This window comes from Harpegnathos saltator, unplaced genomic scaffold, assembly GCF_003227715.2.
Source record: "Harpegnathos saltator strain DR-91 unplaced genomic scaffold, Hsal_v8.6 scaffold505, whole genome shotgun sequence".
NCBI classification, from domain to species: Eukaryota; Metazoa; Arthropoda; class Insecta; order Hymenoptera; family Formicidae; genus Harpegnathos; species Harpegnathos saltator.
Genome location: NW_020230322.1, coordinates 601,077 through 626,205, shown reverse-complemented (window position 1 = coordinate 626,205; position 25,129 = coordinate 601,077). Strand labels below are relative to the sequence as shown.

General features: G+C 35.1%; 2 protein-coding genes across 4 annotated transcripts in view; one reads left to right on the top strand and one right to left on the bottom strand.

The window, feature by feature from the left end:
* The window catches only part of LOC105185086 (calcium release-activated calcium channel protein 1), a 116,080-nt gene that overhangs the window by 15,758 nt on the left and 75,193 nt on the right, over positions 1-25,129 (top strand). Inside the window, exon 2 of one of the 3 annotated variants that reach the window (XM_025302615.1) lies at positions 10,967-11,060. The exons of 1 other annotated variant lie outside the window; for it this stretch is intronic. The gene's annotated coding sequence lies outside the window, so the exon portion shown is untranslated. Of the gene's footprint in view, positions 1-1,540; positions 1,745-10,966; positions 11,061-25,129 lie in introns of all 3 variants that reach the window. One more of the 3 variants, XM_025302614.1, reaches the window with a different exon arrangement.
* The window catches only part of LOC109504251 (uncharacterized), a 92,895-nt gene continuing 87,517 nt past the window's right edge, over positions 19,752-25,129 (bottom strand). The window contains exons 5-6 of the mRNA XM_025302622.1: positions 20,417-20,589; positions 19,752-20,249 (exon numbers count right to left, since the gene is read on the bottom strand). Of these exons, the coding sequence (XP_025158407.1) occupies positions 20,586-20,589 (4 nt within the window). The 3' untranslated portion in view covers positions 19,752-20,249; positions 20,417-20,585. The remainder of the gene's footprint in view (positions 20,250-20,416; positions 20,590-25,129) is intronic.

Here is a 25,129-nt window from a genome sequence, read left to right as displayed (position 1 = left end):
GAAACACATGCTGAAACCGAGCCTTCATCCACATAAAGTTATCATATCTGTATCTATATGGTCTGCCAAGGGTATTGTGCATTTTTCGTTTTTGAAAAAGGGTGAAACTATAAATGCTGACAAATATTGCCAAGAAATTGACATTGTGATGGAAAAACTGCGTATTGAACAGCCGGCGTTATTAAATAGACGCGGTATGTTATTGTTCCATGATAATGCTAGACCGCATATTGCAAAAAAAACTGTAAAAACATTAACAGAATACAAATGCGAAGTTCTCCCTTACCCTCCTTATTCTCCTGACTTTTCTCTAACTGATTACCATTTGTTTAAGCATCTGGATAACTTTTTAAGTGAAAAGGTACTCCAACCAGAAAGCGACGTGAAAAATATGTTCAACGAATTTCTTGCATCTCGCTCTTCTAATTTCCACGTGAAAGGTATTGGTGCGCTTGTATCACGTTGAGGGAAGTGTATTGAGGTGGAGGGAGACTATTTCGATTGACGAGATGTATATAAAGTGTGTCGAATAAAAATTTAAATTAAAAATTAAAAAAATGGCCATTTCATCTGCAACAACCTAATACATAAAATTAGCTAAAATTGTACTCTGGTTAGTTTTTGAGCTCGCTGATTACAAATCTGAGGTCCAAAACTCATTGTCACCGAAATTATTGCTCTTTTTCATATTTGTGGCCGCCATCTTGAATTTTGAAAATCTTATAACGGATTCGTAATTAGTGACTCCAAAAACCTCACAAAACCCATTATCACCGAAATTATCGCGATTTGTCATTTTTGCGTCCGCTATCTTGAATTTCGAAAATCTGATAACAGATTTGTCATCAGCAATCCCAGAAACCTCTGTATATAAATTTTCATGTGATTCAGATTTTCTGAAAAATACGTGCCTCAAATGGTTAAAGTAGCATATACTCTAGTACTTTTTGAGAAAATATGGTGAAAGAAACCCAACAATGACATGCTGAAATAAGACTGGTACTATCGCCATGTGAAAAATTTCATTGATTTTTGAATTTTCATGTTGCCCGTTGTCAGCCTCTAATTACTCGGATAGCAAACGGTTCTAGAAGATTATAAGCTACATCGGTAGGAAGAAAATACCACAATTTGAAGTGATTCTGACGTGAGCCAAAAATGACCTTATTGATACCCCTCCTTTTCGTTTTAACTGAAATGACTGCTTGATATAAAAATAAATAATGTGCAAATTTATCAAGTTTTTAATATTTTTTTTATCAGAGATCCTGTTGCATCTATGCTCAACATACCCGTTATTTCTGTTTCTTTATTATACATATACTTTCTATATTTATTAGGTGTACAATTTAATTCTCGGCCTTTTTTGCTCAACTTCAATGCGCAGTTTTAAAAACAAGAATATTTACTTAATTCCGAAAGTAATCTCCCTCATTTTCTACACATTTCTGCTATCTTTCAGGCAATTTTCGAATTCCGCTTCAAAAAAACGATGGTGGTTTGGACTCAATGAAGTCATCGATGCTTTTTCTGATTTCAGAAGTTCGGAAGTGCGAATCAGCTAGGTGATGCTGTAGCGATCGGAATAGGTGATAATTTGATAGGGCGAGGTCTGGAGAATACGCCGCGTGAGGAAAGATTTCCCAGCCTAAGTTGGAGATGATTTTCAGGGTCGCTTTTGCCGTGTGTGACCGTGCGTTATCATGCAGCAGTAGTACCTGCCTCGTTCTACTACCAGTAAATGGTATTTTTTACTCGAATGCGTCATTCACTTTGATCAGTTGTTGCTTGTAGCGTTCAGCATTGACCGTTTGACCGAGTTCAAGCAATTCGTAGTACACAACAACCTTTCTTGGCTGACCCGGTCGTTGTTCGTCTTCAAGATCGAAATTTCCTTTCCGAAACCTCTGAAACCACTTCTCGCAAGTGCTGTAGGAAACAGCATTTTCGCCCAAAGCCGAACAAACCATTTCCTGCGCTTCAGCTGCATTTTTTTTTAAGTTGGAAAGCGAAAAGGAGGTAGTGCCTCAAATGCTGCTTTTCGAACGACATTGCATTCACTACTGTTTTTTTGAGATTATATCAGCAGGGCTGCCATCTGTTATACTGCATTCTAAAGCTGAGACTTAGTACTTTCAGATCACCATAGGACGGAAATAAATTTCAATTTGAATAGAAGCTGTCATTTATTGAATTTTGGGGCCGAAAATTAAGTTGTATACCTAATATATATAGGGTATCCAAAAGATCTTAGACCAATAAAACATCTCGAAAACAAGATATTTCAGAAAAAAATATTTCATAATATTTCATAATATTTCAAATATTTCATACAAGAGTTGTATGTTTTTAAAGGGAATGTAAAACAACTATATCAGTTTGTTTACAGATGGCGACGCTTTCGAGATATTCACTGATCATTACTTTTCTTAAATAGAAATCCTAATTTTTTATATCATTTTCTACAAATTAATTTGAATAACTTTTGCCTCAAATATGTTTTATCTCCCTAATATTTTGTGAGATTTTGAGAAAAACTTGGTAATATTTTCAACATTTACATTTAACTTACAATATCTTTCTATTTGTCGGAAGAAAAAGGTATTAAACTTTTTTACTCTATTTAGTCTGAAGAATATATTGTTACAATAGCACCCTGACTTTTGTTAACTTATCGATTTTTAGAAATTTCCAAGTCATTAGATTAACTAAAGTCAGGGCATTATTGTAGCAATTTATTTTTGAGTTTGAATAGAGTAAAAAGTCTAGTACCACTTTTTCTTTCGACAAGTAGTTCGTGAGATATCGTAAGTTAAATATTGAAAAAGTTATCAAATTTTCTTTAAATGTCTTAAAAAATATTAGGCAAATAAAAAAAAATGTTTCAGACGAAAGTTGTTCAAATTAGTCAGTAGAAAAAAATGATATAATAAAAAATTGGGGTTTCCATTAAAAAAAATAATGATCAGAGAGCGAGCGTGGCATAGTGGACAGCGCACTAATCTACAAAGTCGATGATAACGGGTTCAATTCCCGGCAGAACTGAAAAATTGTATACGATCACTTTCCTCTCGGAAGGCAATGGCAAACCACCGAGAATATTCTGTCTAGTAAAATCTTTCTAATACTGTCGTTCGGAATCGGCGTTAGACTGTAGGTTCTGTATACATATGGATAATTTAGGTGCGCAACGCATGTGTATGAAAGGGAGATCGCCAGTGTTCGAGGTCGAATATGGCGCATCAAGAAGAGAGTGATCAGTGAGTATCTCGAAAGTGTTGCCATCTGTAAATAAAACGATGTAATTGTGTAATGTCCTCTTTGAAACCATACAACTTTTGTCCGAAACATTTTTTCCTAAAATGCTTGGTTTTCGATATATTTTGCCAGTCCGAGACTTTTTGGATACCCTGTATACTTTTAGTATAAACATAACTGTTCGGAACTGAAGTAAATAATAAAAAATTGATTTATATAATAAAAATATAATTCCAAAAAACTCTGGTTTATATTTTAATTGTAAAACTGATGTAATTAGATTGGATATACATCTTCTATCCCAAAAGTAACCGGAATGGCTCTATTTTAACGAAATTAGTGGCACCTTCTGTTAGTGGGAGATTGAGTTAGGAAATATCAACCTTCCTTAATAATCTGTAAAAATTTTATGACATTTCGTTCACTAGAAGCTAAGGTACGACACATTTAAGTGACAGTAGTTTGATATCTTGGTCGAAAAATGAATAAAGAACAAAGAATCAACACTAAGTTCTGTGTTAAAAAGTGCTACGGTAAAAGTGTTACGGAAACATTCCAAATGTTTAAAATCACTTATGGAGATAATTGTTTATCACAAACACAAGTTTTTAAATAGCATCGACGATTCAGAGAAGGCAGAGAGGATATAGATGATGATAAACGTTCAGGCCGATCAATTGAAGAATGATGACCGAAGAAAATTTTGAAAAAGTGCATGATTTCGTATATTGAAGCGTTTGATAGGCTGTATTTGTCATGTTCGCCCTATAATATCGGTCTATTACCAAGAACTAACTTTTTATCAGTCTAATATTTTCTAATTGTTTCGCTTCGCGCAACATAGATTCACTACGGCTGCGTTCCGTTTCACGCATCGAGCGGATCGATCGCAACCAATGCGTTGCGCGCATTGATATCGTTCCGTTTTCGTTAATGCGTCTATGCGCTTTTGGAAACGGAACGACTTTTGATGCGTTTGATGTGAAAGGAAAAATGGATGCTACTATGGTTACAATGGACATCGAAACATTTACAATAGCCTTATTTTCATTAGTGAATGATGACAGAATTAGCAGCAGTAGTAGCAGTAGTAGTAGTGAGTCTATATTTTATCAAGAAATCTTGATCTGTAGAAAAATATTCACATACATGCATTAATTTAAAAATACAATTGAATTGCTTTTAAAACTTTAAAATTTCAATTCTACCTTTCGATGCTCTTAACGCGATCTCTTTTTCGAGAAACATAATGATCATTTCGTTATCCACTAAGGCCCAGTTCCACAACTTGCTTTAAACGGAGTTTAAAGCAAATTGTGGAGCTTGCTTTAAACGGAATTTAAAGCAAATTGTGGAACTGGACCTAATACAGGGAATTCAACTTTGTCCATTGTACGTATCTGTGATTATCTGTATGTTTAAAATCAAAAAATATCGGTACGTTAAATATATCAGTCATCACGTCACGTTGTCAGTATTTAAATAGAGTTATATAAAAGATTATAAATACTAATCTGCGCATGCCCGCATCAACTGCTTCTAGTCCGAGCTGTAGTAGCTGATGCGCGCTTAATGCGATAGAGGTGGGGGGATTCTAGGGAATTCTATACGCCACCAATGCACGCATTAGCTGAAACGGAACGGTTCTGGATGCAGTTAATGCGCTCGATGCGTGAAACGGAATGGACCCTACAAGTGCGTTGGCTGTACATCACTAAACGTCATTATTTTGTTGGCCCTCTCTCTCTCCTCCAGCCATATGCTGACAACGTATGTAAATCTTTTACTACACGATTTTTTTCAACATCACGTAATTGTTGCTTTTTATGATGAGCAATTTTTGCATCATATATAGAGATATGAATCTACGTATGTATATTTATCTTCTGTACCATGCATAATATATGTATTAAAATGTGCCGCACATTTTGCTCCTAGGAGGTTGCATTGAAAGTCGCATGTAGATGACTCTAGCTGCATATGCTATGGGCAGTGATAAATGTCTCTTATGTCATTTTGAAGTGCGAACATTTCCCACTACAATTTAGTCATCAGACGCAATCCTTTGCTTACATAAATGCTTTTCTATGATTGAATTAAAATGGAACGCGATAAATTGTTTTTCTGATGTGTACATCTACTACTACTATTTTGATTTGAAAAAAAGTGCAGCTGAAGTTCATCGATTGCTTGCGAAAACTTATGGTGAATCTGCTCCATCGGAAACAATATGTAGAGATTGGTTTCGACTATTCAAAAGTGATGATTGTGACGTTTACGACAAATAACGGCCAAGTCAATCGAAAAAGTTCGAAGATGAACAATTGCAAGCTTTGAATTCGAAGAAAATCCTACTCAAACACTCAAAGAATTGGCTCAAAGTTGATAAATCAACCATTTCACGACGTTTACAAACTATGGGAAAGATCCAAAAAGAAGGGAGATGGCTGCTACATGAATTGACCGAAAATGCCATTGCTAGTCGTTTAAGCATCATGATTTCTTTGCTTGCAAGGCATAAAAAGAAGAATCTTGTGGCATATCATGACCGGCGATGAAAAATGGATCTATTTCGATAACCCGAAACGCAAGAAATCATGGGTTGATCTCGGTCAACCATCAACATCGACATCAAAGCGAAACATCTACGATCACCACAAATCAATGCTCTCTATTTGGTGGTATATGAAAGGCGTCGTGTATTATGAGCTGTTGAAACCGAACAAAATAGTCATCACCGTATGTTATCGACAATTGGAACGTTTGAATGATAATTTGATGCAAAAGCGACCACCAAATGCATCAAATCGCCGAAAAGTGATTTTTCTCCATGTTAACGCTTGGCCCATGTTGCTGTAACCATGAAACAAACACTGATGGAGTTCGAATAGGAGATAATCCCGCATTCAGTGTATTCTTCGAACCTGGTCCCAAGCAATTACCATTTGTTCCATTCGATGCAACACGTTTTGGAAGGTACACATTTCCATAATTACGGAAAAGTCGAAAATTGGGTTGCTGAATTGATTGGCTCAAAAGATACTGTTTCTTCGTTGCAGAATTCAACTTCTTCCAGAAAAGTAGAAAAAACTCATAGCTTCCGAGAACAAATACTTTGATTGATGTATTTATATACTTTGTTATTGAAATAAATGCTCAAAAAACATAAAAAAACAGCGGCTTTTAATGCAACCTCTTAATACATGTATACATATAATTATACAACATTTTTAAGAAAAATTTCTTTATGCATTTATTTCCTATATTTATTTTTATTTACTATTATTCGTTATATACAGGGTGAGGAAAAGAGATGGAAACTCTTAAAAATCTCTAACGATATAATATCAGGTGTAGTAAAAAGAAATCCATTATTTTTGCATGAAATTGAAGGCTTTAATTACCATAGTTAGAATGATCCGATTTAGGTCAAATATGCGCCGTTTTGTTCGATAACTTGTTGCCATTTTGAAGGTAATTTCATTATGCCTCTCTCATAGAAGCCCTCGTCCCTATTGGCAAAAAATTGAGACAGTCGATTTTTACAAGCCTCTCTTGAAGCGAATTTTTCACCAATAAAATTGTTCGCCATGGACAGGAACAGATGGTAATCACTTGGTGCCAGGTCCGGACTATAAGGTGGATGCATAAGAACCTCCCAACCAAGCTCCTGGAGCTTCTGGCGAGTTATTATTGATGTGTGTGGCCTGGCGTTGTCCTGATGGAACACAATTCCTTTCCTACTGGCCAAAGCTGGCCGCTTCTGGGCGATTGCTTCCTTCAGACGGTCCAATTGTTGACAGTACAGTTCCGAGTTAAGAGTTTTGCCGTAGGGGAGCAGCTCATAGTAGATAATTCCCTGCCAATCCCACCAAACACACAGCAAAACCTTCCTGGCCGTCAATCCTGGCTTGGCCACCGTTTCCGCCGGCTCACCGCGATTCGACCGTTTTCGCTTAACGTTGTCGTAAGTGATCCACTTTTCATCACCAGTGACCAACCGCTTCAGAAATGGGTCGATTTTGTTGCGATTCAGCAGCGATTCGCAGATGGAAATTCGGTCCATGAGGTTTTTTTGCGTTAACTCGTGTGGCACCCATACATCGAGCTTCTTTTTGTATCCAGCCTTATTCAAATGGTTCCAAACGGTGTTTTGTGCAATCTTTAGCTCTTGGGCAATCGAAACAGTGCTTACATGACGGTCGGACTCGACAATGTCCATGATTTTATCGATTTTTTCGACAATTGGCCTTCCAGTGCGTGGTGCATCTTTGACATCGAAATTACCGGAACGGAATCGACGAAACCAAAATTGCGCGTGATTGGCTGTTACAGTATCAGGACCATAAACACTATTCACATTTTCAGCCGCCTGGCTTGCGTTTTCGCCTTTATCGAAGAAAAACTGTAAAATATAGCGTATTTTCTCTTTGCTAGTGTCCATCTTTGACGCGCGCTCAAACAAAACTGAGTCAACTAATCACAAAACTGTCAGAAAAGTTTTTTTAGTACGAAATTCATCTTTCTAACGCCATCTAGTGAAACCCGATCGGACTTATACGCGAGATACAGATAACTAAAGCCATCTATTGGAAAAATAATGGATTTCTTTTTACTACATCTGATATTTATGGAAAAGTATTTCGGACGAAAGTTTGTCACTCACCGATTCCAATGAAATTTGGTATGCACGTAGAAAAATATTGAACACGTGTTTTTTTATATCGGCTGACAACGCATTTTAAGGATGAAAATCACCCCTTGATCCCTGAACATGAAAGCATTATTTCAACGCTTTGTACATATTACATGTTATTTCCGTCAAACTTGTCTTCCATTGAATTAGTCAGTAAGGGGTTTTTAGAATCGCTGATTACGAATCTGGAGATAAAATTACAAAATTCAAGATGGCAGACCCAATATGGTGGACCGAAATTATAAAAAGATGGCTGATTCAAACCAATTTTGGTATCTGGAGATTTTTGGAGCCTCTAATTACGAATCTGAAGTTGGAAGTCAAAATATTCGTTTGTCGCACTTTATTATTATTATTATTAGGAGCGCAAAAAAGTTCTGAGCCTTTTTTTGCAAAATTCAAAATTTATTTAAAAACAAACAAAACTATATTAATCAACGAAATATTTCCCGTTTGCATCGATGACCTTTTGCCATCTTTCGGGCAGCTGAATTCCCTGATGGTAGAAGCTCACCGGCTTCGAGGCGATAAAGTCATCAATTCATTTTCGTATCTCTTCAAGTGTCACAAAATGTGTATCAGCCAAGAAATGCTGCAGAGACCGGAGTAGGTAGTAATCGGAAGGCGCCATGTCTGGGCTATACGCCGCGTGCGGGAGAAGTTCCCAGCCTAACGCAAAGATATGGTCCTGAGTCACTTTCGCAACATGTGGTCGGGCATTGTCATGAAGCAGTATCACTTTACGACGTCCTTTGCCAGTAAATGGCCTCTTTTCTTCAAACGCATCGCTCAAATTGCTCAATTGTTGCTGATAGCGAACTGCCGTTACTGTTTCACCCGGCTATAACAACTCGTAATACAATACACCTTTCCAATCCCACCATATGCAAAGCAAAACCTTCTTGGCGTAGATATTGGTCTTTGGCGTCGATGTCGAAGGTTGACCAGGGTCAACCCATGATTTTTTACGCTTCGGATTATCATAAAATATCCACTTTTCATCACCTGTAATGATTTGGTGCAGAAAATCCTTTTTCCGGAACCTTGAAAGCAAAGTGAGTGCCGTGTCACGCCGTCGATTTTTGTTGTCTTCGGACAGTGCATGCGGAACCCATCTGCCTTCCTTTTGAACTTTTCCCAATGCACGTGTAAACGTTTGGAAATGGCTTGTCGCGTAACGCCAAGTTGCTCTGCAAGCTCCTTTTCAGTTTGTGCAGAGTTTATATCCAACAATGCTTGCAGTTCGTCCGTTTCAATCTTTTGAGGGCGTCCAGCACGCGGTTCATCTTCAAGACTGAAATCTCCTTGGCGAAATTTTTGATACCACCTTTTACACGTAGCATAACTTACAGCGTTCTCTCCATATGCAACACAGATCATTTCAGTGGCTTCAGCAGCATTTTTCTTCAGATGAAATGCGAAGTGAATGGAAAATCGAATATGCTCTTTTGTTATTGCCATCGTGAACATTGCTGATTTTAAGGTTATGTGCATCTAACGCCAAATCGCACGATGTTTTGAAAGACCATATGTCACTGCTTTAAAACCGCAAGAGGGCGGGAAAATTAATGCAATTTAAATTGTGGTTTCAGTATGAAATTTAGGGCTCAGAACTTTTTTGCATTCCTAATATTATTATTGTAATGTGTTTTAGTTGTAAGATTTTTAAGAAGGTTTATTGTAAACTTTCAAGGATATTAATTATATAAATTTTCTGGACGTTAAAATTAACGTTTTGAACATTAATATATTTTTTGCTGTTCAAGTCCAGAATTTAAATAAATAATATGAATGAATATGAATAAACATATAAATAAATAGAATATAAATAAATGAATAAATATAAGACATAAGAGATCGATATCTATATCTATATCTTACCAAGATATGTCAGAATATCATTACATATTCCGCTCGGATACTGACGGATAATAATCTTTTGGAAGACCAACTTCCTAATCTGAAAAAACTGACACGACAGGTCAATTTTGAATACCGATTCATTGTTATATTCAGTAAATGTAATTGCCTGAGGCAATATCCTTCTTCACTGATACAATTTCGATCTGTCATATTGCGTCATATTCCGCCATCTGTCATATTCCGCCATCTTGAATTTTATAATTTTATCTGCAGATTTGTAATCAGCGATTCTAAGAACCCCTTACTGACTAGTTCAATGGAAGACAAGTTTGATGGAAATCACACGTAATATACTGGGTGATCCGAAATTCCCGAATTCGGAGTACAGGACATGATACTTTATGCTAAAACAAACAACTTTTTCCTTTAGCAAAATTTCGTCCGACAAGTAGTTTTTGCAGGAGAGCATGTTAAATTTAACGAATAAGCGCTCTTGTTTATGTAGCGCTCAGGGCCGGCGCGCGCGTCTCACTCGCGTGTACCTAATCCGTGATTAGTAATCATAAGTGGTGTCTTTTAAAACGCTCATACGGTTCTGTTGTGATTAGTTTACATTTTAAGACCGTGCTTAAAATAATTTTAAATAATAAGAATCAATTATGAACAATACCGGAATTTGACCTGCTTTCGTATTTGTATTGCTTAAATAATGAAAAGTTAATAAAATAAGTACTGCCTTTATTTCTTAAGTAATAAATGAATAAAATATTGTCTGGTTGTACAATATTATCTGAAAATAAAGACAAATGTAAATAGTAATATGTTTTGCGAGCTGTGAGCGTTCTATTATTTCAAATATTGCACAATTACGTGATAATTAAACCTAACCTCGGTCGGTGTCATTGCATTCGCTAGATTACATCCTTCTATAAAATGTTCTACCGGAATATTTTGTCCGTCGAAGAAAGGAACGGCACCAACGGCGTAATGCAACGTATTATTACTCATTTTAATTAATTTCGATTTAATTTTTTCTGAAGCTTCAAAGTTTTTTATAAGAGAAGTCTCGCTTCCTGCCGCCGGTTCTTTATCGGTTAACGCCTCTGTTGTGCTTATCGATTCTATTTCTTTGCTCTTTGAAATTTCCAGTCTTTCCGTCGGTGGTTTATCGCTTGACTCTACTGCGGATTCAGTAACAGCTAAGTGGAAAGAGTACAGAGATTCTCCAAGAGAACGATGTAAGGTAGGTTGTGCTTTGTTACAGTGCTCTATCAGTGATCAGTAGTCTGTTCTAAACTTTCATTTGGAATAGGACTAAGAGGGTTATCAAAAGCTCGCGGTTTTAACCCAAATGCAGTCTCCGAAAGCGGACTGTCACCAAAATTCTCCGAATTTCAGGAGTAGTGGGCTCAATTATAGGTAAGAGAGTAGATGTAGGGGGAGCACTTGAAGACTCAGAGGGTGCAGAAGGAGCGTAAGGTGTCGATGCGTATTGCGACTCAATCGTTTTAGAAGGTTTAGGCGTTGCCCGTATGGGCCTGTTGGTATGCCTTTTCAACCTCGAATTTATCTGAATTCGATCGCGTATTCATACTCTTTTTCAACTATCGCTCATATCATCCCGGACGAGCCCCCAATTTTATATTTTACGTTTTGGAGGAGGAACGCAACTTGACGCTTGCTTTCACAAGTTCCGACGTACTTGCAAGTACGATCTGCGGTGCAGATCAAGAATCGGAATGACCCCTTTATCTGGTGCGGACGTACGTTGGTGGTCCTTTATTTAAGTCAAAGAACTGAGTCCTTTTACCTAGGATAGGACCGTGAGCGACAGTTGAGGGAAGGGAGAATTTTTTGTTGAAAATAATTAGTTGGAAAACGTGATTGGCTTACAATTACAAATAACTTGTTTTATTGATGATTAGACGGAAGTTCACAATGAAATAAAATTTCTAAGATTTTATAATGTATACGTATATATGTATAACAATCGCGGTCTGAGCAAAATTCCGTGTTCGTTATGTCCGATTGAGATCGACAAGATTGGGCCACTGACATCGAATTTCACAATTAAGGAGGAATGCCAAGGGGGATAGAGAAAAGGAAGAAAAAGGAAAGGAAAAGAAAAGAGAGAGAAGAAAAGAAGAAAAATGAAAAGAAGGGGTCACTCAGGCAAAAGAAAGTATAAATAACTTACTGCTGGTTCTATGCTATTTGTCGAAAATGAAGAGTGAAATTGCTGCGTGTCGGTGAGGGCGGATAACCCGTTCTGCGCCAAGAATAGGAAGCTGGTTTCAGCTAGATTGCTCACAATGGTCCAAAAATGTGCACGAGATCGTTGCACAGAATAATTAACAACTGGAGAAACACTGATTTGTCTAAGCCACTAGTAGGCTAGATTGTTAGGAGACCCTGAAGGGGTGCTGAAGAGAAGCTTCTGTTCTGGCTGCGGGTCGATCGAGAAGTCTCTTGGCCTTTTGGCTTTTCTCAAAACGACAACTCGGTTGAGAGAGTGGGGTTTTAGGGAAATGTTTCGGAAATCTAATTTTGTGCCCAAATATGATCATAGGACTGTGCTTCGAATGTTTTTTTAAAGGTGGGGGTCAAGAGTTGCGTTGCAGTATCTCTAACAAGGGGAGGACGCATCGACCGAGAAACGGTTTGGAACGAAACTTACGAAGTTAATAGTACTTGACTACTAATAACTCATGGTAATAGCATACGACGCAATACCTCTTCGTTTTCGAGAAAAAACGGTCTAAAGAAAAGAGTCAACAAAATATACCAGTTAGTAAGAAGGATATTCAACGAAGCAGCGTAGCGCAGCAGCGAAGGTAACGGATTGTCGAGGTGACGGCTGAGGTTCGATCCCTGCTGTATGGTTTTTTTCTATTCTGTAAGCATAAAAATGAAACAGAAAACATTAATAAGTAATAAAACTGCGTTTCTTAAATATATTAGTGTTTGTTAAATATACTATTAATGATTTAAATTGCAAAAAAACCCTAAATCTTATCAATAAAATATATAGTGTATGAGAAAATTTTTATATAATAATTGCAATGGAAATAGGAGTAAAAATATATATTTTCGCTGGAGGATTTTTCGATAATAATTCATTATTCTCGTAAATAGAATTCGCATATACGAGAGCATTAGTGAATTCACCTTTAAAATCTTCATTTTCAAAAGATCTTTCTTCTAACAATTCTACACCAACTATTTTGCTTGTTGAAGGATTCTCTGACATTGTTATGATATATGTAATTTAAATATGATCACCGAATTGCTCTGTATCACTAGTAAACGCACACTGCTGCTTGCTTTACTGACGACTGTTCCGATGCTCGAATCATTTCATCATTCTTAACGATCGTTTAGAATGACACAAAGGAAGTTTTTGGAAGGGGATTGCCAGAACAGATAAAGACACAATATAACTTCAACACTACACGACTTCAGTACAACATAGAGAATTGTAACAGAAATAAATATTTTATATATACGATATAAGATTACGAAAAATTATCTCATACTAGTTTTACTCTTTGCGATCGGCTGATTTCGAAGAGATCGATAAACATGGATATCTGTAAGTTGATATAAACATTTGAATCTAGCATCGGGAGGATAGTTTTCTTTCATTATCGCTAGCCTCATTTGCCGTGCCGCACGCCAGGCGATCATGAATGCCAGCTTGGCGGCATCGACTTCTACAACGACTTACGAATGCTGCCACTGTGGCGGCATCGACCGCAAAGGGTTAGTAGCATTCCTATATATTTCATAACAATATTTTTATTCCTATTTCCATTGCAATTATATAAAAATTTTCTCATACACTATATATTTTATAGATAAGATTTACGGTCTTTTTGCAATTTAAATCATTAATAATATATTTAACAAACACTAATATATTTAAGAAACGCAGTTTTATTATTTATTAATGTTTTCTGTTTCATTTTTTTGCTTACAGAATAAAAAAACCATACAGAAGGGACCGCGAACCTCAGCCGTCACCTCGACAGTCCGTTATCTTCGCTGCTGCGCTATGCTACTTCGTTGAATATCCTTCTTACTAACTCGTACACTTTGTTGACTCTTTTCTTTAGACCGTTTTTTCTCGAAAACGAAGAGGTATTGCGTCGTATGCTATTACCATGAGTTATTAGTAGTCAAGTACTATTAACTCCGTAAGTTTCGTTCCAAATCGTTTCCCGGTCGATGCGTCCTCCCCTTGTAAGATAATTATTGTAAAGGATGAGGTATCTATGGCGATAAGGGATTTCATCATTTCGTTAAGTTTAGTGAGAATTATTGGGTAACATACCTTATGAAGGGACGTAGAAAAGCTGTGAGTTCTTGAGGATTAACAAAATCAGATATCGACTGGTCAGTTCGGGAAGTGACTCAGCGGATCTTTCTGACAAACAACTAGAGGACCTTGGTCTAGGGGGAGATAGAAAAAAGAGAAATCGGTATGTGGCGTCATCGTGCTCGAAGGGTCACGGAACATGTTCGTTGAGTATAACATTTGAACTATAGCGAGCAACATAAAATTAATTCGCTCTATTTGTAAAAGAATCTAGAAAACGCGGAGTCCGCAGGACGTAACAAAATATATAAATAGAAATAAATAAATAGAATATAAATAAGTGAATAAATATAAGGCATAAGAGAAAGTATAAATCTGAGTTAACAAAATTAAAACCGCATATAAATGTTTCTACGAAACAAATGAGAGACGACGTCCGATTTTCTTTTTTCTTACGATAGAGACATTTACTTGAGACATTATCAACTTGTTCTCATTTTTTGTATTCATTGTTCGTTGGCGATTGGCTATAATAAACATTCCTTGTGAATTTCGTTCCGCTATTATATTAACAATTCATTATATGATTATTATTGATTTGGAAGGAGTGATTTCGCATTGTCGATGAATCCAAAAAATATTGTTACAGCATTGAAATATTGATTGGACAGAAGACGAATAGCGAGCGGCGGCACGGTCAGCTGTTGTTAGGAAGTTGTTTATTCTGAGAGAATTGAGAGTCGGGAGAGGACCTCCGTGTTGTAAAGACGTAGCGAGTTCAATTAAACCATTCTTTTCTAAATTGCCTTCTTGTTATTTCCCCGAGCGTGCACGAAGCATAACAATATATTAAATTTATTACGCCTCTATTTCGAAGATCCTGTGTACGATATACAATCAAATATGACTGAAGAGGAAAAATCGTTCGTGTCTCATCTCGCGGATTTAATGAAAAATTTCATGTAATCAATAGTCAAGTGTTTATTGAGAGTTATGATTGTTTAAGCTTTCATGATCTCAGAATAACTGATGCCGTTTTAGTTGAAAAAGAGTCAGAATATGATTCGCAAGGGAATGTGCAAGACGTTACGAAGTTTGACGAAATGATAGACTTGAATTACAAGAGGAAGGTAGTTGAATATTGGCGATCAGGGAAAAAGAAAAGATTGAGCTTTGAAATAGTAAAAGACCGATTCAAGAAAGTCTTAAATCAACGACAATTATGTAAATGGGAAACACATGTTGCTGAAGGTGGATCGAGAAGTGATAAATTATTATTTATTTCACAATATGTTATGGAACAATTTAACTCTTCTTCTGACAAAGGTGTTCCCATCCACGATTTAGATTTGAAAAGATGGGCCATCACGGCGAGAGAAGATGTTAATTTATCTCGTCAATCATTTTCGGCTTCAACGAAATGAATGTATAATTTCAAAATTCAGCATGGAATTGTTTCAAGGAAAATATCTTATCTTATCAAGATATGTCAGAATATCATTACATATTCGGCTCGGATACTGACGGATAATAATTTTTTGGAAGATCAACTTCCTAATCTGAAAAAACTGATACGACAGGTCAATTTTGAATATCGATTCCTTGTTAAATTCAGTAAATGTAATTGCCTGAAGCAATATCCTTCTTCACTGGTACAATTTCGATCTGTCATATTGCGTCATATTCCGCCATCTGTCATATTTCGCCATCTTGAATTTTGTAATTTTATCTCCAGATTCATAATTAGAGGCCCCAAAAACCTGCAGATATCAAAGTTGGTTTAAATCAATTGTTTTATAATTTCGGCGCCATATTGGGTCCGCCATCTTGAATTTTGTAATTTTATTTCCAGATTCGTAATCAGCGACTCTAAAAACTCCTTACTGACTAGTTCAATGGAAGACAAGTTTGGCGGAAATCACATGTAATATGTACAAAAGGTTGAAATAGTGCTTTTATATTCAGGGATCAAGGGGTGATTTAATCACTCTTAAAATGCGTTATCAGTCAATATAAAAAAAAACACGTGTTTAATATTTTGCAATGTTCTACGTGCATGCCAAATTTCATTGGAATCAGTGAGTGACAGGTGAGTGGTGTTACTTGTAAGTAACACCGGTACATAAGTAACACCGAAAACTTTAAACTCATTTTTCTCATGAATGTTTAAGCGTTGTGTCCAGTGGCTTTACCTTTCATTATTGTGGAGATAGTACTATAACATATGGCAAGTTCGTCGAAATGGGAGGAAATCACTTCTGATCTTCCTTTTATAAGTTCTCAAAATATTGTATGCTTTGGTGGATGCATTCATGTAACATAATTTTACGAAACAGCAGTGAATATGACGGCTGTCGATAAGACATTTGAGGCACTGCATTCTTTCCATATTTCAGTTTAAGAAGGATGCTGCTCAAGCTACGAAGATGATTTGTGTCGCTCTGGGTGAAGACATTAACATACAGAGTGCTAAAGTTCAAACGTAACAGGTAACAAATCTTGAAAACTAAATGATATTGAGGTCCGCCTTTTTTTTATACTGTATTGTTTCGAAGGGGACACATTTTGATTAAAACAAAATTTAATTTTGGGTAGAGGCGTCAAGGTAAAAAGAAGGTCAAACTTTTTTTTAAATGGAACTCTAATTTTTTGAATGCCTACGTTTGTAGCCCTTGTCATGACAAATTCAACAACCACATACTCAAGGTGATTAAAAGTCAAATAATGGAAAAATAGATTCATTAACTTTATTAATACACCATAATAAAATCAAAGTTTATCTTGTTTATATTGGCAAAATTCTATCATGATATTCCTGCGTTAAAGCTTAGTAGAAGTGGATATGGAATGGATGTTGGCGTTGACGATGCAAAAAACATTTTTCAGAAAATAAACATATAACAGATAGATTAGGCGTACGTACGTTTGGGAATGGGTACTATTTCAACCAAGTCAGTTATTGATATTGAACACGAGTGTGAGTAGTGTAATCATTAGAATAAGTTGTATCTTCACTTTGTTTTCTTTCATCATTTGCGTTATGGTGCATTATACTAATGAAGAATATCGTGGTTTTAATTTATGGTGAATGCCAATAAAATGCTAGAGAAGCTGCTAGAATTTATCGTCATAGATATCCTAATAGACTCCATTATCCATCTCCTATGGTCTTCATTCGTTTATATCATCATTTGGGAGAACATGGAACTTTTGCAGTTCATCGCAATATAAATCGGTCTCGTCCAGTTTGTAATCAGGACACAACTATAAAGGTTTTAGTAGCAATTATTGTAAATCCTCATTACAGTACACGACAATTGTCACGGGAACTTGGAATATTCCATGTAAATATTTGGAATATCTTGCATCGTGAGCGCTAACATCCGTTTCATATTAATTTACACCAAGCTTTAACGCAGGAGGTTCATGATAGGAGAATGGAATTTTGTCGATGGGCTTTACAACTTTGAAGATGAAATGTTATTTTTTAGAGTATTATGGAGCGATGAAGCTACGTTTCGTAGTAATGGACATGTAAATTGTCATAATTTTCATTATTGGAGCGACCAAAATCCTAGATAGTTAAGACAAATTGAGATAGTTAAGACAAATCAGCATGTATGGTCGTTGAATGTGTGGTGTGCCATTATTGATGTCACAATTATCGGTCCATTTTTCTTCGATGTTGTAAGTAGACGAGTTTTTTTGAATTTCTTACTTTAGAAATTACTTATTCTTCTAGAAGATTTGCCTCTAAACCTTCGCCAAAACATGTGGATGCAACTTGACGGAGCACCTCCTCACTTTAGTTTGGCACAACACATGAATGTTATTTTTCCTAATCGATAGATAGGTCGAGGAGGTACAGTGTCTTGGCACCCAGATCACCTGATTTGATCTCCCTAGATTATTATTTTTTGAGTAGAATCCAGGAAATTGTTTATGTTAATCCTCCAACTACAAGAGAAAATATGCGACGAATATGCGAAGCGAGTCAAATAATTTCGAGGAGCGAATTACAAAGAGTGCTTAATGATTTTCAACGAAGGTTGCAGGCTTACATAGATGCAAGGGGACATTTCGAACACTTATTAATGAAATTTTCCATTTCGAAGAAAAAAATTTCTTTTTTTAAGATATTTTGTTCTCATTGAAAATTTATTAATAAAGTTTATTTCTTTGCTTTATTCAAGCATATTATTTTTTTTTTCCTGAATCTTTTTTCCATTATTTGACTTCTAATCACCTTGAGTGGTTGTTGAATTCGTCATGACAAGAGCTACAAACGTCATGACAGGAGCTACAAACATGTTCAAAAAGTTAGAGTTTCATTTAAAAAAAAACCTTTGACCTTCTTTTTACCTTGGCGCCTCCCATCAAAATTAAATTTTGTTTTAATCAAAATGTGTCCCTTCCAAACAATACAATATAAAAAAAAGGCGGACCTCAATATCATTTAGTTTTAGAGATTTTTTACCTGTTACGTTTGAAATTTAGCACCCTGTATAAAAGTGGTTTCGGAATGGAAATTTTGATCGACATTCGGATCGACAAAATTAATTCGGGTAAAATACAAAAATTCGATAACGAGGAACTTGAGTAACTGTTGACTAAACATTTCATTCAAACTCGGCAGGAATTTGCATTACAATTTGGAGTTATTCAACAATGCATATTTCATCGTCTACATCAATTCAATAAAATTCAGGAGAATAGATGGGTTCCTCACAACCTGCTTAGAAGACAAGGATCGGTGATTTAACACGGCAATATATTTGCTGACTCGATTTAAGAGATAAGATTTTCTCTTAAATCGATTTCAAATCATTATGGGTGATGAAAAATAGGTATGATAACCCTAAATATAGAAAATCGTGGGTAGATTTCGGTTAACTATCGACTCCGAAGTTCAATATTCATGCAAAAAAGTTTTGGTGAGTATCTAGTGGGATATGAAGAGTGTATATCACGAGTTGCTGAATTCTGGCAACTGTTTTTGTGGAGTATTATCAACAACAACTTATCCGTTTGAGCGATGCATTGAAACGAAAGAGGTCTTATACTGACAACAGAAGTAGACAAATTATTTTGCAGTACAACGCTAGATCACATACCGCAGAAGAAACTAAGGACGTTATCTATATAATATAAACTCAAATTATTTTTTTTTAAGATATATATGTAACATATAAGTTTTTACAAGTAAAATTTATCTAACTACAAAAAAGATGTGAGATATAAAAAACATAAAACTTACCTTTTAAAATAAAAAGGTAAAAAAAGGCGCCAAGTATACGCGCAACACGTATTGTATTTTAGAAATCTCAAACACAAATTATTTTTTTCAAGATATATATGTATGTAATATAAATTTTTACAAGTAAAATTTATAACTAAGGTTGGGTAAGTTAACTTTTTTTTTAACTAAGTTAAATTAAAGTTAATGCCTTGAAAATTTAACTTAGTTAAGTTATTAGTTAATTTATAATGAAATTAATTGAATTAAAAGTCAAATTAATAAAAAAAAGTAATTGAAAAGTTAAAAGTTAAATTTGTTTCACTTCATAATCTTAAGGTTTCAGTTTTACGAATAACGGGAAAAAATAAATTATTTAGAACCTTTTTTTATATATTTATAGATACTTATTAAATTTAAGTAATAAAGCCATTTCAAAATTTTTATCAGATATTTTTCCTCGAAGATTGTCGAAAACGAGCCCTCCTGTACTGAACAGCTGTTCGACATGAGCTGAAGATGGTATTGACGTGTTATATTTTATAAAAGTTGAGCACATTAGGAAAATCTTTTTTTGTCGCAAATATATCAGTCGATAAGTAGGTTTGAATAGTACGATCAGTTATAATTGCGTTTTCGTTTCGATTTTTGTCTAGCGTCTTGTTAAATATAAAAAAATCGTCGGTTTTACGTAAGATCTGTTCTATGGATATATTTATATACACTGCATAGTTTTCGGTGTTAAACCTCTGAACATAAATTTTAAAAGTTCGATAACCTCTTTTTTTTCATTTTCATCTTGTATCCAGCATAATTTAAAATCCAGTATCAAACAGGCAGCAATTCTCAATTCGTTGTGTTTATAGAGATGGTGAAATCTAAAGAAATACATGATATATTATTCTTCTATATTATAATACATGATATATGATTCTTCTATATTATGTAATGTAAAGAGGAAAGTAACAATAAAACTATTCAATGACAATTTTATAATTTTTTATCTCTTGTATATGAATATCATATTATAATCGTTACAACAAACCTTTTGCGAATACCTTTCAGGAGGGCATTTATTAATGGTTTTACATATAGCGTCTGAGTTAGTTTTTGATTTAAATGTTCTTCGATTGATAATAACGTAGGCAATAAATATTCCATAAAAACATATTTGTCTCCTTGTAAAATATCTAGACCTTTGGCAACAGGTTTCATTACCTAGAATGTGAAACAAAATTAGCATATTGTTTGTATAATATAAAAAAATAAATATTAGGATATAATCACGTAATCAATAAATCATTTATATATTATTACTATAATTTTACAAAAGCAAGAGCAAAACCATTACCATGTAATATTCTTTAAGGAAATCAATTTCGGTAGGAGTTAAAGTGGGAACTTTTGAGGAAGAAGTTAGAGTGTTCACTTGCTTAATATTGTCTCCATTATAGCATCGTAGAACGAATTCCATCTAAATGACGTGCAAGTAAAAAGTAAAAACCGAAACCATTCACAACAAATTAAAAAACTTTCATAAATAGTTTATACATATGTTAGGATAACTGAAAAAAACTTGAGAAAAAAACGAAAAATGCTCCTATAAAAACAATATTAAATTCCAAGGCATGTGTTAATATTAATCGATTGGGCTTATCTTTTGAATACTTCATTAAAAGATAATTGGAATGTGGGAGCATAAATATATTTAAAAAGTATTAACTTCCTTAATGTACACATAAAATATCGATATAATTATTTCCCATTAATATTAATTCTTAATTGTTATCTTGTAGCGTTTGGAACTTTTAAGTATTTCCCAAGACTTTTTTTAACCATGTCTGGTGCGATTGATTTTACTTGTTGAAGATAGCTTGACATTTTGCGAATGTTCTACTAATTCCTTTGTACTTAGCGCGTGTAAGGTCCGGTGATCGAGATGGAAAATCGATTGGACCATAGTTGCCTATCCACTTATTGGGAAACATATTTATTATATTATTATATTATTATATTACATATTATTACCTTGATCACCAGACCTCATTGTCCTGGATTATTATTTATGGGGAAGGGTAAAAGACATAGCATACCGTAATCGCCCAACTACAAGGAATGACATTACCAGAATACAAGAATAACAGAAGCCATTCAATCTTTAAGTAGCGATGAAATTCTTCGAGCAACCAATTCTTTTCAAAACAGAGTAGACGTTTGCATTGAAAAGAATGGTGCTCACTTTGAACACTATCTTACTTGAATAGACACACACGCACACACACGCACACACACACACGCACGCACGCACGCACACACGCACGCGCGCGAGAGAGGCAAGGGGATTACTCACATTAAACTTACACCCCAAAGGGAACAGATTTCTACTACGTCCACGTCGTTGTTCCCGGATAGCGCTAAAAGTAGGATGATCCGAATTTTTTGAAACATGCATAACTATAGATTTGAGTAGAAAGGTAATTTGATCTTAAAATAATACTTAAGGATTGACATGACCCCATAACAATACAATAACATATAACATATTTGTACTTTATGTCAAAGTACTGCAAAGTATTACTTTGGAGCCTCACAACTCGTAAAGTATTCAATGAAAAAATATTTTGTTATAGTGTTTTGGAAAGCTCTCGAGATAAGCTACAAGAATATGTAATAAGAAATAGTAGGTTCTATTTAAAAAATTGAAGATGACCTTCATGTGACCATCAAGTAACTCTTCAAGGTCAAACCAATGATACCATCTTATGTCACTCTTGAAGTCATACAACTTTTGTCTAAAACATTTTTCTTTAAAATATTCTATTTCCGAAATAAAAAGGCCGTACAGGTTGTCTGAATCATCCTGTATATACAGGGTGTCCCATTTTAATGTCCCATCCCAAATAACTCTTCAGTATTGAAGTTTCAAGAAAAATGACCTGAATAAAAGTTGTAGGGAGTTAAATGAGCTACCTTATGATAACCTTGACTTTGATCTTGACTATGTCTATTTTCAAGATCATTTGAATGTCAACTTGCGTTTTTTAAATGGGAACCCTTATTTTTTATTACACTGTGCTTTTCTACTAGTTAATTTGAATAACTTTTGTCTAAAATATTTTTTTATTTGTCTAATATTTTTTTAGATATTTGAGGAAAACTTGAGAACTTTTTCAATATTTAACTTACGATATCTCGCTATTTGTCAGAAGAAAAAGTGGTACTAGACTTTTTGCTCTGTGTAGTCTCAAGAATATATTGTTCCAATAGCGCCTTGACTTTTGTTAACTTTTTGATTTGTGGAAATTTCAAAATCATCAAATTAACAAAAATCAGGGCGCTATTGTAACAATATATTCTTGAGACTAAATAAAGCAAGAAAGTCTAGTACCACTTTTTCTTCCGACAAATAATTAGCGAGATATCGTAAGTTAAATATTGAAAAAGTTCTCAAGTTTTCCTCAAATATCTCAAAAAATATTAGATAAATAAAAAAATATTTTAGACAAAAGTTGTTCAAATTAACTAGTAGAAAAAGACAGTGTAATAAAAAATAAAGTTCCTATTTAAAAAACGCAAGTTGACCTTCAAATGACCTTGAAAATAGAGGTCAAAGTCAAAGTCGAGGTCATCATAAGGTAGCTCACTTAAATCCCTACAACTTTTATTCAGATCATTTTCCTTGAAACTGCAATACTGAAGTGAACACTGAAATTATTTGAGTTGGGACATTAAAATGGGATACCCTCTATATAGGTAAATTCTAGGATATAAAACTGAAATGCGAAGAATTCGTGGAGATATAGTATTTTATTATTTGCAAATAAGGTGATAGTTTGTAATACTTATACATGGTTTTTATATAACAGATTCCTCTGTATTGAACAACTTTCAGGATGATATTTATCATAAATACAGGAAAAACATACATTCGCAAAGCACCAAGCGCATAGAATAAAAGTATTTTCCTTACAGGCACACGGTTGTTTTAAAAATAAGACGGGAAAACATAAATCATTAATATTCGAAAATATATTTCTTTCTGCATTGTGGTAAATAATAACATATTCGTAATTAATAAGAACAGTGATATTACTCATAATTCACTTATAAATCCCATTTTATAATATCGCAGCCCATTTTTAATGTTATTTGTTTTGTATCCAATGTGTTTAGCATTGCTTTACACTCCAATATTTTGGTGGAAATAGTATAGCAAAAGTTTTAACGTGTTTGAATTTTGCCGTTGGTTTCTCGTTCGCATTCGAGCCGAAGTCTAACAAAGAATCCTTTGTTAAAAGACCGTGGTACCGGATTTAAAAAAGAGTGGGGACGTCGGCTCCTCCATTAGTAAGAAACAGCTGCCTCGTTTACTTTCACTTGTGCAGTGTTCCCGAGAGAGTACAATCGAAGCGATATTGTGTACAACGACAAAATAGAATTAGACGATAAATTAAAAGGAGAAATGGCAAACGCGTTTAAATATTGTGAAACCTTAATGCAAAACATTTCTGAAAACTGTTGTGCTGCCGTACGTAAAAAAAAAATAACTTTATTTTAATTATTGAATTGTGGGGAGGGCAAACCGATGCAACTCTTCACGATATTTAGTTTGAAGCTGACAACGGAGCAACCACGTGCACCCTGAAAATAATTCCACCAAAGTACTATGCCAACCATGCAATGTGTATTTTTATCGGCAGGTGAAAATTTTTATTAAAAAGCTCCAAACTGCTCCCGCCTTGCTAAAGAACAAACGTAAAATAGCTTCAAGGGAAGATACGATCAAAATATACTCGCTCATTTTGCATCAATTAAGCCCTCTTGCATTTGTACCTATGATACAATATGCGTGGCTTGCCTCCAAATTGACAGAGGAAAGAAATATATTTTCAAATGTTAATGATTTATGTTTTCCCGTCTCATTTTTAAAACAACCGTGTTCCTGTAAGAAAAATATTTTTATTCGACGCGTTTGGTGCTCTGCGAATATATGTTTTTCCTGTTTTTATGATAAATATCATCCTGAAAGTTGTTTAAGTAATACAGAGAAATCTGTTATGTAAAAACCATGTATAAATATTACGAACTATCACCTTATTTGCATATAATAAAATACCATGTCTCTATGAATTCTTCGTATTTCAGTTTTATATCCTAAAATTTGTCTATATATTAAATCAAAACACTATTTTTATTTATTACGAATATCACGACATATGCTGTTAACATTTATTACTAATTGAAAAAAGAAAGATAGCAAGACCCGAACCTGGGTTCGGAAGCGTACTAACCCCAATCACTGCGCCACGATCGCTAACTCCAAAGTTGCTGCTACGTACCGAGTATTCTACGGTACATTAAACTTTAAAATCTTTTTCATGAAAACTAAGGTCCATTGAGACAAATCCTTTTATCCTCGTGCACAGGAAATGTCTTTCTACAATATATTTCAGAGCCATCCAAATCCATTATTAACAGGTCTTAGCTTCCCCTTGTTAGCACGAGACAGATCGCATTAAAAATGCAAAATGTTTCTTCCTTTTTTTTTTTGGTGACGCAGGGGAAATCCATCATGGATACCCCCGACCCTTTGGAGGGGTCGGGGGTTATGTCGGACTCTTATCGACTAAAACCCCTGCGGGATGCCTACCTGTCGGACCGGAAATGTGGGGTCAGGGGAACTACTCCTATATTCCCTCCCCGACACTCCGGCCCCAGGGCTCGTTTATCGAGCCCCCCGCCATCTATTACCGCACCC